At 38.9% G+C, this 14,706-nt stretch overlaps 1 protein-coding gene and 1 pseudogene across 2 annotated transcripts in view; one reads left to right on the forward strand and one right to left on the reverse strand.

Moving 5' to 3' along the window:
• Nucleotides 1-14,706, reverse strand: part of ASB7 (ankyrin repeat and SOCS box containing 7) — a 53,217-nt gene that overhangs the window by 3,976 nt on the left and 34,535 nt on the right. The window contains exon 6 of one of the 2 annotated variants that reach the window (XR_001883646.1): nt 2,550-2,803. Coding sequence is in view for 1 of the 2 variants with exons in the window: in XM_017863396.1 (XP_017718885.1) it covers nt 2,664-2,803 (140 nt within the window). In the remaining variant the exon portion in view is untranslated. Of the gene's footprint in view, nt 1-438; nt 2,804-14,706 lie in introns of those variants that run through there. The other variant, XM_017863396.1, reaches the window with a different exon arrangement.
• Nucleotides 3,446-5,705, forward strand: LOC108522923 (ribosome biogenesis protein WDR12 pseudogene; annotated as a pseudogene).

Consider the following 14,706-nt stretch of genomic DNA (forward strand, 5'->3'; position numbering starts at 1 on the left):
TTCTTTGGTGTATTTGCCAAATATATTTTTATAAAGGTTTAGTAATAGGCTTAAATAATAAATTTCAAAGGAAACATAAAAGAATCTGACAAATTTGAAAATATTCTGAACATTTTCTGTTCTGTCTTCTGGAAAAAACAATCAGTTGATTTTTCTGAAAATATCTGTTCTCCCTATTCATTATGTGACCACGGAATGCTTCTCTGTCAATCCAATTCAAATGCAGACCTGCAGGTTTCACCACTATAATCTACCAGTAACCCACTTGGAGACATTTTAGTTATTGTGAAATGTGATTGGGATTTTATTAACAACAAAATAAAACATTCTTTTAAGCTTCCAGATAAATCAAACCTCAAATAATAAATAATGGAATTATACACTTCTTCATTAAATAGAAATTTCAAAATTCCAGGAAGAGCTCTCATAATTTTTTTCTGAAGTCACAGCAGCAATACAGAACAAAGAAATTACCTTAATCTGATCTTTTTTTACTTGGAATTCCCTGACTCAAACTCAGTGGCTTAGTTTGGAAACCTCTGAATGGCTGGGGAGAGAAAATCATTTTAAACTAGGTGAATAAATTAACACACACATACGTGGAAATAAGCCCTGTGCAAGTGTAACATTAACATCACTGCTCAGAGTGCAGAAACTCCAGGCACCCCTCTGCCTCCTCACATCCCTGGGCCTGGGGTTTTAGGGAGAAGTCACACTCAATTCATTTCTAGCCACACCATGTCCCTAAGACTGCTAGTGTGTCCTAGCCCTGACCTGGGTATTGGTTTAAAGAATGAGAATATAGCTTGGCAACTGTCTTCACAGGGGACTCTCTCTGGAGATAACTTTCTGGAATATTTTTATGGCGAAAAGGACAGACTACTCGTTCCTATCCATCAGGCTCCAGCTAGTTTGGGGATGGTTATAGAACTGGCCACACTCAGACTGGCTGCCTGCGAAAGAGTCTATGCCAAAGAGTCTATGGGTCACCCCAGTAATCTCCCGAATAATCCTTTTTTCTGAAGCTGCCTGTCTTTGGAAACCTGTGCAATGCCTAGGCACAAGCAGATCAGAGTGTAAGATGCCACAACTACTCTGCACCCAAGAGAACAAACACTGTGCTTGAGAAAATAGCACTGCTGGCTCTGAAAAAGGTAAACCAGAGACAACCCCTAATTCTGCTTAGTTACACTTCTGGGTGAAACAGTTTACGCTTCATGACTTAAATCTAGAAATTCAGATGAGAGAAGCCCTTCATCTTGTAAACTTCTGATAACAAATTTATTAACAGTGTGTGAATATTTTTTCCCAAAGCACTAAAAACAATACTGGGACATCTGAAAAGATTCTTCTGAAGCTAATAACACAAATCAAGCACAGAATACATTTCTGAGGGCATCATCTTAGATGCCTAATGCCTCTGGGACTTTTTCCATTGTTACTGACACTTATCAGATCCGTGTTTACACAGCAAACATATGCCCAATCAACCCAGAAAAGAATTGTCCTGAAGAGCCTCACTGTATATAACCTTAAAATAGGAAATGTTTAATTAGCATATTAGAAATTAGCCAGACTTATAAATGTGTACCCCTTAAAGATTTTACCCTTAAAAGTTTTTTTTTTTTTAACTGGGAGAAAAGAAACACCATGAAGCCACCCCAAATTATTGAACCATTAAAGCCAAATGATTTAACAATTTTTAAGGGAAGACTCTACCACCAGGATACAAAATTTTCTGCTTAAAGTGAAGTAAAATACATAGCTTAAAATGGAAATTGCAACTGACATAGTATGGTTCTGCAATGAAAATTAAAGTGGCGGCTCCTGTTCTCACGGGCATGTCAAAGCTGGCTGTGAAATGATGACCAGCAAGTGAAATAATGGATAAAATACACCAGAAAGAGTATTGCACTGCAGGCACAGTTTTAAAAACAGAATACACTGGTTTCAATAAAGTTAGTTTCTTTCTCGTTAATTTTTTTAAAAGCACAACTCTAACTAGAGATAGAAATCGAGACACAATGTCTCAGGGTAGTGTACTACAGTTGTTAAAAAAAAAAAAAGTTAAAAACAAGAGCACACCAAAAGAAAAGCAGAGGTACTGAATTTATGTCATCCGAAAGCTACATCAATTAGGAAAAAGAACAGTTTGAAACGGCCAATTTGTACTCATTAAAAATGAATGAGGTGACAGCATTACTTTAAACATTTCTTAGGGCATTTTCCAGAAGAACCCAGGGACCCCCTGGGTGAAACTGTGCCTCCAAACGTTAACAAGTGCTCTGCTGGTTTAGAATACCACGCTTACCAAGGAAACCATAAATTTGGAAAGGGTAAATTCTCCACTCCAAACCTGCTTGTGTCATTTAAGAAAAGACAATTTTTCTAAATGCAGTATTGTATACAAAGCTTGGACCTCTTAAACTTGGACCAAGAAACCAAATTAAGACCTTCAAGCATGTGGTGTGTGTTTTTATATATATATAAAAAATCCCTCCCCTACAATGAAAACCAACCAAACAAACAGAAAACCCAAAAGTGTATACCTGCTTTCTGATTTCACAGCAAATCAGAAATTGCATAGGATATACTTTGTGCAAGGCAAAAAGCCTTTTAAGTATCTGGAATATAACTCCTAATCCTGCTCACAGTTCTGTATATCAGATATCATCAAATTTGTGTTTTAAGTAGTCTTTCATGACCTTGGCAATTGGTAGTTCATCAAGTAGCTTTAGGTTTTGAAGGCCTATACATTGTCGAATTTTAATTCGGCACAGGTCCTGCAAGTTTCTGGGCTGTCCTAAAAAGACAGAAAAAAGAGAATGTTACAAAGCCACAAAGCACAATATTTAAGGCACTTTTGAAAAGAACTGTTCATTTCACTGAGAAGTTCTCTCTACGGACTTTACATGCAAAGGCCCGGAAAAATACCAACTCAAACAAGTGTCCTAGGACCTTCATGCAATGCCTTATTTGATCTTTTTCACAATCCTGGGATGGTGGATATTTTCACCTCCATTTTACAAATAAGAATACTGAGTATCAGATGTAAACAAGCTGCTTAATATCAGACAACCAATTAAGGCTTTAGACTGAGACTAAAAACAGTTCTGATTCTAAGCCTCATATCCTTTCTGTTACAAATCAGGAAAACTCTGGTTCTCGTTCTGATTAGGTCTCTCTCAGGCTGGTGAGCCACTGTGAGCCAATCATTGCTCTGAGTCTTGGGTTCTCAATCTGAAAAGTGTGGGGACTGAATGAGATGTCCCCTATTGTGAGCCTCCCTTTCGGCTCTGGGTCTAGGACACTGGAGCCCCGAAGCCCACCACCGTCTCTGTGGAAATTTCCAAATGAGCTTTCCAGATCTGCCCACCTGTTTTCCGTGATTCTGAACATAGCAGAACCTTGGTTGTAAGGCTGAGAGTTGAGGAGTGCAGCAGGAATGGGGTGTGAAAAAGCACCTCAAGGTATTCTGAATCTACATCGCTTCAAGCTTCCACACCCTGATCATTTGCCAATAAAAACTCCTGTTATATCTCAATTCAAAAGAAAATCACAAAATCCTATTTCTTTCCCTTTGGAATATTTTGTTTTACAAAAACAATACAGATGGCTCCAAAAACAAGCAAGAATTCTTCAACTGTGCTTCAGTAGTGTTTGGAGTCAAGGGAGTTTTGCTTTCATATTAAACATGATAATAAAGCTAATATGTATTGAATACTTACTCTGTGCCTGTATTGTTAAGAGCTCATGACATATATTAACTCCTTTCATCCTTTTATGAGGGAAGTACTTTGATCATCACCCCCATTTTATAGAGTCTCAGAGAGATTAAGTAACATGCTTAAAGTCAAGTTGAATGCCATATTTGTCATTCTCAAACTTTTTGGTTTCAAAACTCCTTTACATTTAAAAAAAATTATTCCAAACCCCCAAAAAACTTTTATGTGGGCTATCCCTATAGATAAACGCCATATTTTAAGTTAAAACAGAAATTTTAGAAATACTTTTAAATTCATTCTAATAAACCCTTTACATGTTAACATAAATAACACATCATTATGAAAATTAACTATATTTTCCAAAACCAAAAAAAAATTTAACAAGAAGAATGTTATTCTTTCACATTTTTGCAAAGCTTTTAATGTCTGGCTTAATAGATGATAGCTGAATTTTCATATATGCTTCTGAATTCAATCTGTTGAAATAAATCACATCAATCACACCACCTAGCCTCTGGAAAACAATGACACTCGTGTCAAAAGGAATGAGAAAAAGGCAAATCATATCTCAGTGTTATTATGAAAATCAGGAGCAGACCTATGGAGAGAAAGCAAAGTCCGGGATTAGACTGCAGCTTCTCGCTTACCTGTGCAGTGTAATTTTGAGCTGTCTCTTTGTAGTCCTAAGATACAGGGGCTCCCGTTCTCAGCCTACTAGCCCATATGTTTCTGTGGCCAAGTCTTGTGTGCACTCCCTGCCATTGCCCAGCTGCAAACACACTTCTACACTGATCACAAGAAATAGGCCATTGATGATGTTCCCTTCTCAATCACTGCTGTCTCTGAAAGTGATGACCTCACTAACACCATCAATAAATTACTAAAGGACAGAAATGAGTTCCACAAATATATGGAGTTGATTTCCTTTTTAAGGATCAGTTTCTGTGAATGCTCTTGGTCAAACACATGGAACGGGAGAACATCTCATTAGAAGAAGTTGTGGAAATAGAATATGCGGAGAAGTATACTGCACCCCAACCAGAATGATGTGTCCATGATGACTGGACCAGTTCAATTTAAGGGACAGAGGTATGGATCTTGACTGGTTCGGATCTGGTCCTTGGAAGGAAAGTCAACATTGACAATTGTGGGACATATGGATGTTGTAAAAGATATGGCCTGGGTGATAAAACACAGTTTGTGTCATTACTGAGTGCCTCTATGGATCAGACTATTCTTTCATGGGAGTGGAATGTTGAGAGAAACAAAGTGAAAACCCTACACTGCGGCACAAGTATAGATTCTACAGCTATTGATAGCTCAGCAACTAAATTTTGCACTGGCTCCTGGGATAAGATGCTAAGGATCTGGTCTACAGTCCCTACAGAAGAAGATGAAATGGAGGAATCCACAAATTGACCAAGAAAGAAACAGAAAACAGAGCAGTTGGGACTAACAAGGACTCCCACAGTGACCTTCTCTGGCCACAAGGAAGCAATTTCCTCAGTGGTGTGGTCAGATGCTGAAGAAATCTGCAGTGTACCTTGGGAGCATACAATTAGTGTGTGGGATGTCATGTTTGGCAATCTTAAGTCAACTTTACAGGAAATAAAGTGTTTAATTGTATTTCCTATTCTCCACTTTGTAAATGTTTAGCATCTAGAAGCACAGATAGGTATATCAGACTGTGGGATCCCCAAACTAAAGACGGTTCTTTCGTGTTGCGTCCCTAACCTCACACGCAGGTTGGGAGACATCAGTACAATGGTCTCCTACCCATGAACCACAGCTGATTTCAGGATCCTTATATAACACTGTCAAGCTGTGGGATTCAAGAAGTTGTAAGGCTTCTCTCTATGATGTGGCTGCTCATGAAGATAAAGTTCTGAGAGCAGACTACACAGACACAGGGCTCCTTCGAGTGGAGGAGCAGACAATAAACTGTATTCCTACAGATATGGGGGACACAAACACGAATAATAATTTGATTACAAAGATTCTTTCTATAAATGAAACTGGTAGAGAATCATGAAATTACATTGATGCAGATGCAGAAAGCAGCCTTTTGAAGTTTATATAAAGTTTTCACCCTTCCTAACAGCTAACATATCAACTATCTTTTCTTATTTTGTATTTGTAATATAAAAGTTTGTGTTTATAAAACAGAAACTGTGGCTTGCATTCCCTATTAAAAAAAAAAAAAAAGGAAAGAAATCATTTTGACCTCACAGATACCCCAAAAGGGTCTTGGGACTCCAGGGTCCACCAGACCATACTTGGAAAACTATTCTTGTATTTTATCCCTTATATCCATTGTACTTGCTTACCGTGATCACCATTATTCAAAATGAAGTACTTCTTCATAAATGACAAAGGCTGACTTAGACCTCTGCTCTGTAAGGCCTGTATGAACATATGCTTTTCGAGAGGTTACCTGCTATGTGGTCTCTTAACAGAATGGCAGAAGTGACTGCTTTCTTAGGAATGTCTGTAAACTAGGAGTATGTGTATCCACAGATGTCTGTACATGGATCTGTGCAGGGATGTGACACACACTCTCATGTGTCTCTTGGGAGGATTATGTCTCCTCCACCTTTCAGATCTCTGCCAAAATAGCACTTCATCACAGGAGACTATGTCAGGATTCACCATCAGATACTCCCAGAGTTCCTTTCCTTTATAACATTTAATAAGGTTGTGAGTTCACATTTATTTGGTGATTACGTGTTAATTAATGCCCATCTTCCTCAGTATATGACATGTTCCATGAGAGGAGGGCCATGTCTGGCTCCATTTGCCAATGTAAACCTGACAGCTGACACAGTATTCAGCGAATATTAGTTGAATGAATGCTTAATAGGGTTGTCCTTAAAGTATAAAACAGTCAACGCAAAATACACCCAGGTCAACAGCAAATCATTTCCAAGCCTGTTTTGAATTATTTTTCAACACTATTCATGGGCTACTTTAGGAAAAGAATAAATTATCATTGTCATTTTTCAGGAAATGCTTACAGTATTTGATCTGCAAATGCAAACTGGAATGTGAATTAGATGTGAATCTTCTTTCTTTAAAGAATCTGATTTTCCTAATAGATGATGGGTTCTTTTTAAGTATTATTTATTTATTTATTGCGAAGCAGTCTCACTCTGTTGCTCAGGCTGGAGTGCAGTGGTGCAATCTCACCGCACTGCAACCTCCATCTCCCAAGTTCAAGGTATTCTCATGCCTCAGCCTCCTGAGTAGCTGGGATTACAGGCATGTGCCACCATGCCCAGCTAATTTTTGTATTTTTAGTAGAGATGGGGTCTCATCATGTTGGCCAGGCTGGTCTCGAACTCCTGGCCTCAAGTGATCCAGCTGCCTCAGCCTCCCAAAGTGCTCGGATTACAAGGTATGAGCTGCCATGCCAGGCCCTTTTTAATATTAATAAAAAGAACCACCACAACATATTCAGGCAAAAAACCGATGAGGAACGAGTTTACATATGTGTATACAGGCATACTTCAATGAAAACATCATTCAAAAAAATGGTAAAAACTAAATTACTAGAATTTGCTTAGCTAAGGTAAAAAAGAAGGGGCTGGCCGGGCACGGTGGCTCACGCCTGTAATCCCAGCACTTTGGGAGGCTGAAGTGGGCAGATCACAAGGTCAGGAGATTGAGACCATTCTGGCCAACATGGTGAAACTCCGTCTCTACTAAACAAATACAAAAAAAAAAAAAAATTAGCCAAGCATGGTGGTGGCACTTGTAGTCCCAGCTATTCAGAAGGCTGAGGCAGGAGAATCACTTAAACCCGGGAGGCAGAGGTTGCAGTGAGGCAAGATCATGCCACTGCACTCCGGCCTGGGCAAAAGAGTGAGACTCTGTATCAAGAAATAAAAAAAAGAAGGGACTGAGACAAAAGGTTACGGAATGGGGGATCTGTTGACATGGCTTTGCTTTGTGACAGACTTCTCTCCAAAGATGACCACATTACCTCCTATCTCTCATGCCTTTCCACAATGAGGCTGGACACTGCTATCATTAAGAGATGAGGTCTATGTTCCCTCTTCTTGGAACTGGGTGGGTCTGTGATAATGGTGATAGTGTTGTTAAGTAACTTCCAAGGCTAAGTCACAAAAGGTGATGCAGCTTTTGCCAGACTCTTGGGACATTTACTACTGCAGCACACCCACCATTCCACGAAGATGCCCTGGCAGCCTACACAAGGGAACTGAGGTCACTGACCAATAATCCTGGCTAAGCTCCCAGTCAACTGCCAGCACCAACTAGCCAGCCACCTGAGCCAGCCTTTTGTGTGTTTGTTTTTTAGCCAGTCTTACTCCTTCACCCAGCCTGGAGTGCAGTGGCAAAATCTCTGCTCACTGCAACCTCCATCTCCAGGATTTAAGCAATTCTCCTGCCTCAGCCTCCCGGGCAGCTGGGACTACAGGCACGCATCACCACGCCTGGCTAATTTTTGTATTTTTAATAGAGACAGGGTTTCACCATGTTGGTCAGGCTGGTCTCAAACTCCTGCCTGACCTCAGGTGATCTGCCTGCCTCGGCCTCCCAAGGTGCTGGGATTACAGACGTCGCCTGGCCGCAAGAGTGAGCCATTTTCAAAAGAGAGATGCCCCAGTCAAATTGCTCCAGAAAATAATGTGTGGAGCAGGGAAGTAAAACAAATGACTCTTGTTGTTTTAAGCCACTAAAGTTCTACAGCATTGGATGACACTCTGGCACCTGAAAGTGGGGCTTTGCCCTTGGCACCAGGCAGTGGGAGGGCTTTGAGGTGAGTGTTACAAGGAAGCCAGAAGGGCTTTAAGAAGCCGGTTGGTTGGGGCTGTATAAAAAAGTTTTTTGAATGTTACTAGAAGCTGGAAGACAGGGAAGCCTTGTATGTATGTAATAGTGCAAAGTCTGGCAACACTGTCACCTGGGGTAATGTGGTAAACAGGAAATGTCCTAATGACCTAATGGTCTATTTAAGTAGATTCCTCAGGCAGAATACTGTAAGTATCACTGGCTTTTCTTCATTATCTATGATAAGATGCAAGAGGGCAAAAATGAGACAACTTTAATTCAAGGGAAGCACTGACAGAAATGCTACCATCTTCACAAGTTATTTATCTCTGCGTAAGCCTTTTCCAGGGAAAAATGCACATTCTTAGGCCTAAATATGTTGAAATGCTCTAGTCAATATGTTGAAATGCTCTAGACTAATTTTTCTTCTCCTTAAAACGTGTTGTTGGAAGAATCTGACCTTTTAAAGGTTTCTTGACCATGTGTAACTCCTGTCTGCAGAATTTCCTTTAATGATAGAGGCATATCATAGTGGTTAAAAGCATCAACTTTGGAGCCAGGCTGCCTGGATTTGGCTCCTGGCCCCACCACCACTTGCAATCTGTGTGATCTTGGGCTCCTTAGCTTCCTGCTTGTTTTCTCATAATCATCACACTCACCTCAAAGGTTTTACAAGCATTAAAAAAGTTAATTTTGGTAAAGTGCTTACAAAGTGCCAAGCACACAGTAAGTACCAGGTAAATACATTTTTAAATATTTGTAAGGATGTCTGCTTCTGGTTACCAAAAAAGTAGAGGGCCCTCTGTGGAAGCTGCAGTCTCCATCTTCCTGGTGTCAGGACAGTAAGAAAACTAGGTGACAGTTTAACAGTAAAGGAGCAACTGGAAACCCATTTGTGGGAAACAGTCCTGGGCAAATTGATATAAATCATATTCTAGAAATCCCTGCCTGACTTGAATCAGGCAGAGATGTGAGGGCTTTTACCTGTATAAAAAGATGTGCAGAGACGAAGTGAGGGATATCATTACACTGTTTCTCTACGAGTGTACAGGTATGAACTCATCTTGCCATGTACCAGTATTGCTGAGTGAAAAGTGAGCTAAATTTTAGGCATAATAAGGACTGCTCATGGTAAGTACTGTCATTTCTAAGACTGTCTAAGGAGTTATTTTTTTCAGAAATGGCATTTTAGGAATAGAAGATTATGACTGAAAGAGAAGTACTTATTTTTTTGTCAACTGATCGCTTAAAAGTATTTACTGAGCATCTATTAATGCTATATGTATTCAACAATGCACTATCCCAGAGATTAAAGGGCCAAGGGAAGAGAAGGGCAGTGGCAGAAGAAGAGAAGGCAGAGAAAGAGAATAAAGAGAATGAAAGAAGAAAAACCAACACAAATGTGCACACCATTTACTAGGCATCTTAGAAAATTAATTCCTCCCGTTAAAGAACAACTTCCCTGTCCATGGGATGATAACAGGGGAAAACTGGAAGACATCTCACAAAAGAGCATAATTTAAAGAACTAGAAACCCTTTAGGGGATGCAGAAAAAACTACCAGGTATTCATACTAATGAACTACAATGGAATTACATAATAGTTCAAAGAGTTATTAGTCTTTCCATTTTATAAAGAAGCCCATCATTAGTAATAATTGGGCTGGTATAAAATAGGAAATCAGCTTTTGAAGGGTCTAGTATAAATTACAAAACCAGGGCCAGCGGCATAATTTAGAAAATTAAATATCCTAAATCACCTCCCTGTGACATCGCCATTACCGTTTTTATGATAGGATCAACTTATTTGTTTAAAAATATCTAGATTCATAAAGGTAGAGAGGAAAATATTTTAAATACCCAAACTAAGCAAAACGAAGGCAAAACAAAGTTCCAAAGTTGTTCTTTCGGGTGGAGAGGGGTAGAAATTGGAGGTGGAGGGGAGGCACAAAGGAATAAGTGAAAGATTTGCGTCCTCTGGATTGCTCTACACACCTGACCTGGTCCTTCCGGACTCTCTCCATCTTAGGTCAACATCTGGGATGGTCGTCCAATATCTCTTTGTTTTATTTCAGCTTCCCATTTTAAACTCCTACCATAGGCTGGGCATGGTGGCTCACGCTACCTGTAATCACAGCACTTTGAGAGGCTAAGGCGGGCAGATCACCTGAGGTCAGGAGTTTGAGATCAGCCTGACGAACATGGCGAAACTCCATCTCTACTAAAAATGCAAAAATTAGCTGGGTATGGTGGCACGTGCCTGTAGTCCCAACTACTCAGGAGGCTGAGGCAGGAGAATTGCATGAGCCTTGTAGGTGGAGGGTGCAGTCAGTTGAGATCACACCATTGTACTCCAGCATGGGCGACAAGTGAGACTCTGTCTCAAAAAAAAAAAAAAAAAAAAAAAAAAAAAGAAAAGAAAAGAAAAGAGAAAAAAAATCCTACCATAAATACATTTTATTCCTTTGCTCTTGCATCTGAATTCCCTTCACAGGGACCTAGTATGAAATGTGCTAAACAAATCTTACTTTATAGGACAAAGGCAGTTTCCAGCTCTCCTTAAAATAACAATTATGGTATTCTCTTCGATAGAATCCTAATGTATACAACATCAGGCTTATGATATTTTTCTATTGGTAGATTTTTTCCATAGGTAAATGAGCTCTGAATTATATTTTCCATTTGTACTAAGTCAAATGACAAGAAATCTCTAGATGTCTATATTAAAAATATAAAGTAATACAAATACTATAAAGAGCAGGATATTTTCTGTATCAAAGAACCTTAAAATGTGATGCAATTTGACTAAAAATTGTGTTACTATTTATTTCTAAAAGTGATTCTTAATAACTGGGACTGAAAAACCTGGTAAGACTATGATATAATTATAAATCAATAATCAAAAATGCCCCTGGTTAAAATGTATTACACAAATTACTTCTCCAAAGAGTTGTACTACACAACACTGCTTTGGATAAACCATCCTACAAAAATATCAAAGTAGCATTCAAAAGGAACACAGGAGGGGAAGGCCCTTGTTTTAGAGGCATTTTGTGTGATCAGCTGCTCATATACTTATTGCTGTATGGGGTTTAACCTGAGAAAGCCCAAGCTTAAATTTTGCTTTCTTAAAATTAAAAAAAAAGGAGGAGTTGTGATTTTTATTATGCCTTATGTAGGTTATTTTAAAGTTGGAAATGCTGTCTTTAAAGTTTTACTTCTACAGCTAGAACACAGTACTTGACTATTGCTAAAATTTAAACAAAAATATTTCAGGTTACCGTGATATTTATAAAATAGTATTTTCAAGTATCTGTGTTTAATGTTCCAAAAAGCAACTAGTTTAAGTACCCGACAGACTGTCTTCTGCAAAACTGTTTATACAACTCAATTCCCATCTACCTGATCTTTTTCTTGTAGAAATACATACCAGTTAACTCCTTAAAACGTACAAATCAAACTACAGCCCAGCCTTACCTGTTATACACCACCCAAAGCATACTGGTGGTGGCTTCCAGTCTGTGAACAGTGTCTACTACAAACAGCTCACTTACTCAGCTCAGCCTCCTATGGATAGTAAATACCAAACTAGCATATTCTCTGACTTAAGAATCACCTAGACCAGAGCCTGCCACAGGAATAGAAGATGCTCTGTTCTCACTCATACGTGAGAGTTTAACAACGAGACCATATGGACACAGGGAGGGAACATCATACACCAGGGCCTGTCGGAGGGTGAGGGGCAAGGGGAGAGAGAGCATTAGGACAAACACCTAATGCATGCGGGTCTTAAAACCTAGATGACGGGTTGATAGGTGCAGTAAACCACCATGGCACATGTATACCCATGTAACAAACCTGCACGTTCTACACGTGTATCCCAGAACTTAAAACAATAATAATTAAAAAGATGCTACAGTGTAAAAGTAAGATGTGAAAGTAAGTTGTTCACACGAGTGAACCAATAAATGCTTTATTTATTCAAGGACTTCTTGGCCCCTTTGATATGTTACTGTGCACGGTGAACCTCTGAAACCTGGACCTAGGATCCAAGGTACTTGTCTTCCAAACTGATTTGAATCATGAATCCACTTGACTCCACAGTATCTGGTAGACAATTTTTCTTTTTCTTTAAGACTAGTCAAGTGCAGTCTTGAGAAGGGAGGAAAGAGTAGAACGAGGGATCTGACCCGTAACTGACTGTGGACACTACCTTTGAACTAGCCAGCCAGTTTTATAAACAAATTTCAGGAAATCACTGATCTCTGCAGAGCCTACATAGTAAATATGATAGTAAACGGCAAGCAATAATGTACTACATCTCGTATTATCCACAGATTTTAACTTTAAATAGAAATATATCAGAGATTCATCAAATTCTGAAACACTAGGCTAACAGGACATCCTAAAAATCTGATTGTAGGGAATGTGTATCACTAGGTCTCAGTCTTTTAGTTTTAGGACCCCCTTGCACTTTTAAAATTGGAGAAGTGCAAGGAATCTTTATGTCAGTTATACTTATCTACATTTACCATTTTAGAAATTGAGAAATTTTTTAAATATCTAATTCACTTAAAATCCATTATCAATTGAAATACATTTTATGTAAAAAAAAGAGTTGCTTTCCAAAACAAAAGGGATTTTTGTGAGAACAGCAGTTCTTACAATTTTCTACAAATCTCTTTTAATGTCTGGCTTCACAGAAGGCAGCCACAGTCAGAGATCTGCTTCTGCATTTCATCTGCTACAACACGCTGTCTTGACTGGAGCACCTGAAGAAAATCCAGCCTCACTCAGACACGTAGTTGGAAAAGGAAGGAATTTTTAAATAATTTTTTTCAAGTAACTGTGGATCTTCTCTGATACTCCATCAAAACTAGACAACTGGGCGTTTCTTAATGGTTAGTTACAATATGAAATCCACTGGTTCAACTTGCATTTGAAATGGATCGTTTATCCACGTGTGATTGTTGTGACATTATGCATTAGTCATTTGGAAAACAAGGTTCATTGGGTTATGTGGATCTTCCAAATGTTAACCTGTTCCATTACAGAAGATCAAAAAATCACTTTGTTAATATCTTCACTGATTGAAGAAGTCTCTAGATACTAGGAATCTCACAGCAGCAAATAAAAGTTTTCTAAAATCCTCATTTGCAAAGTTCAAATTTTATGACTGGTCATAAGTCCTGTCAGTTGTTTTCCTTAAAGTGACAAGTGAATTTTACTCATTTTCAAGAAAATGTCTGCCAAATACCCAAGACTAACTGGCTAGAGTTTAGCCGTTACTCTTTCAAGTAAAAATGGTGTTCCATGAAAAAGCTGCCAGTTCAGCTCAAACAAATTGAAGTTGCTTTTCCTCAATCAAATCACTGCACTTTGGTATGCAGTAAGAATACTTGTCACTTCCATCCCACAGAAAGTTTAAAAAGTATTCGCAGGGACAAGATTTAATAAAATTAATTTTACCGCTTCATCACAGACCTTCTTAAGTGGAATTGGAATCTTTTTTCCTGAGAGTGTCTAGCAGTGAACAATGACCAGTACTGGCTGGGGCCACTGTCTCGATTCATGCTAACATGCCAGCAGTTTCACCTACCACTGCTTGTACACCATCAACACAAATGTCATCACAGTGAAAAAGGCAAATCACATCTTAGTATTGTTAGGAAATTAGTTTTGATCTCATAGGCTACCTAAAACAATCTTGAGGAGCCCCAGCTATAAAGTCCACACTGAAAAACATTCTAACATAAATTTAAAAAAGAAAAACCATTTTTGTTTTGTTTTCAATCATAAGCAGCAGAAAATCATAGCATTTAAGAGTAGTTAGTGGCAAGAAATTTTAAAAGGGAGGGACTCGGGGACTATGTTCCAATTCCTCTGTTTTTCAGAGAAGGAAACTGATGCCAGTGGGGTGGGGGGAGTGTTAAACATCTTGTCCAAGTTTCCAAGGCAAGTCAGACGCTAGATCAGAAGCCCATTAGCTGCTCTACCATCCCATCCTACTGATTCAACAGTGCCTCTGGCACAGGCACGGCGGGGAGATCTTTGGGATGATGTACGGGAGACACCTGATCCCAGTAGGCAAAACATTAACCAGCTCAAAGGACAATGGACAGAGTATGTTTTTCCTATTTTAAATAAAAACGATAAAACTAAATAGACTTCCAGTTTTAGTTCCAACATGT

Source organism: Rhinopithecus bieti, unplaced genomic scaffold, assembly GCF_001698545.2.
Source record: "Rhinopithecus bieti isolate Rb0 unplaced genomic scaffold, ASM169854v2 scaffold_69980, whole genome shotgun sequence".
Classification (NCBI taxonomy): Eukaryota; Metazoa; Chordata; class Mammalia; order Primates; family Cercopithecidae; genus Rhinopithecus; species Rhinopithecus bieti.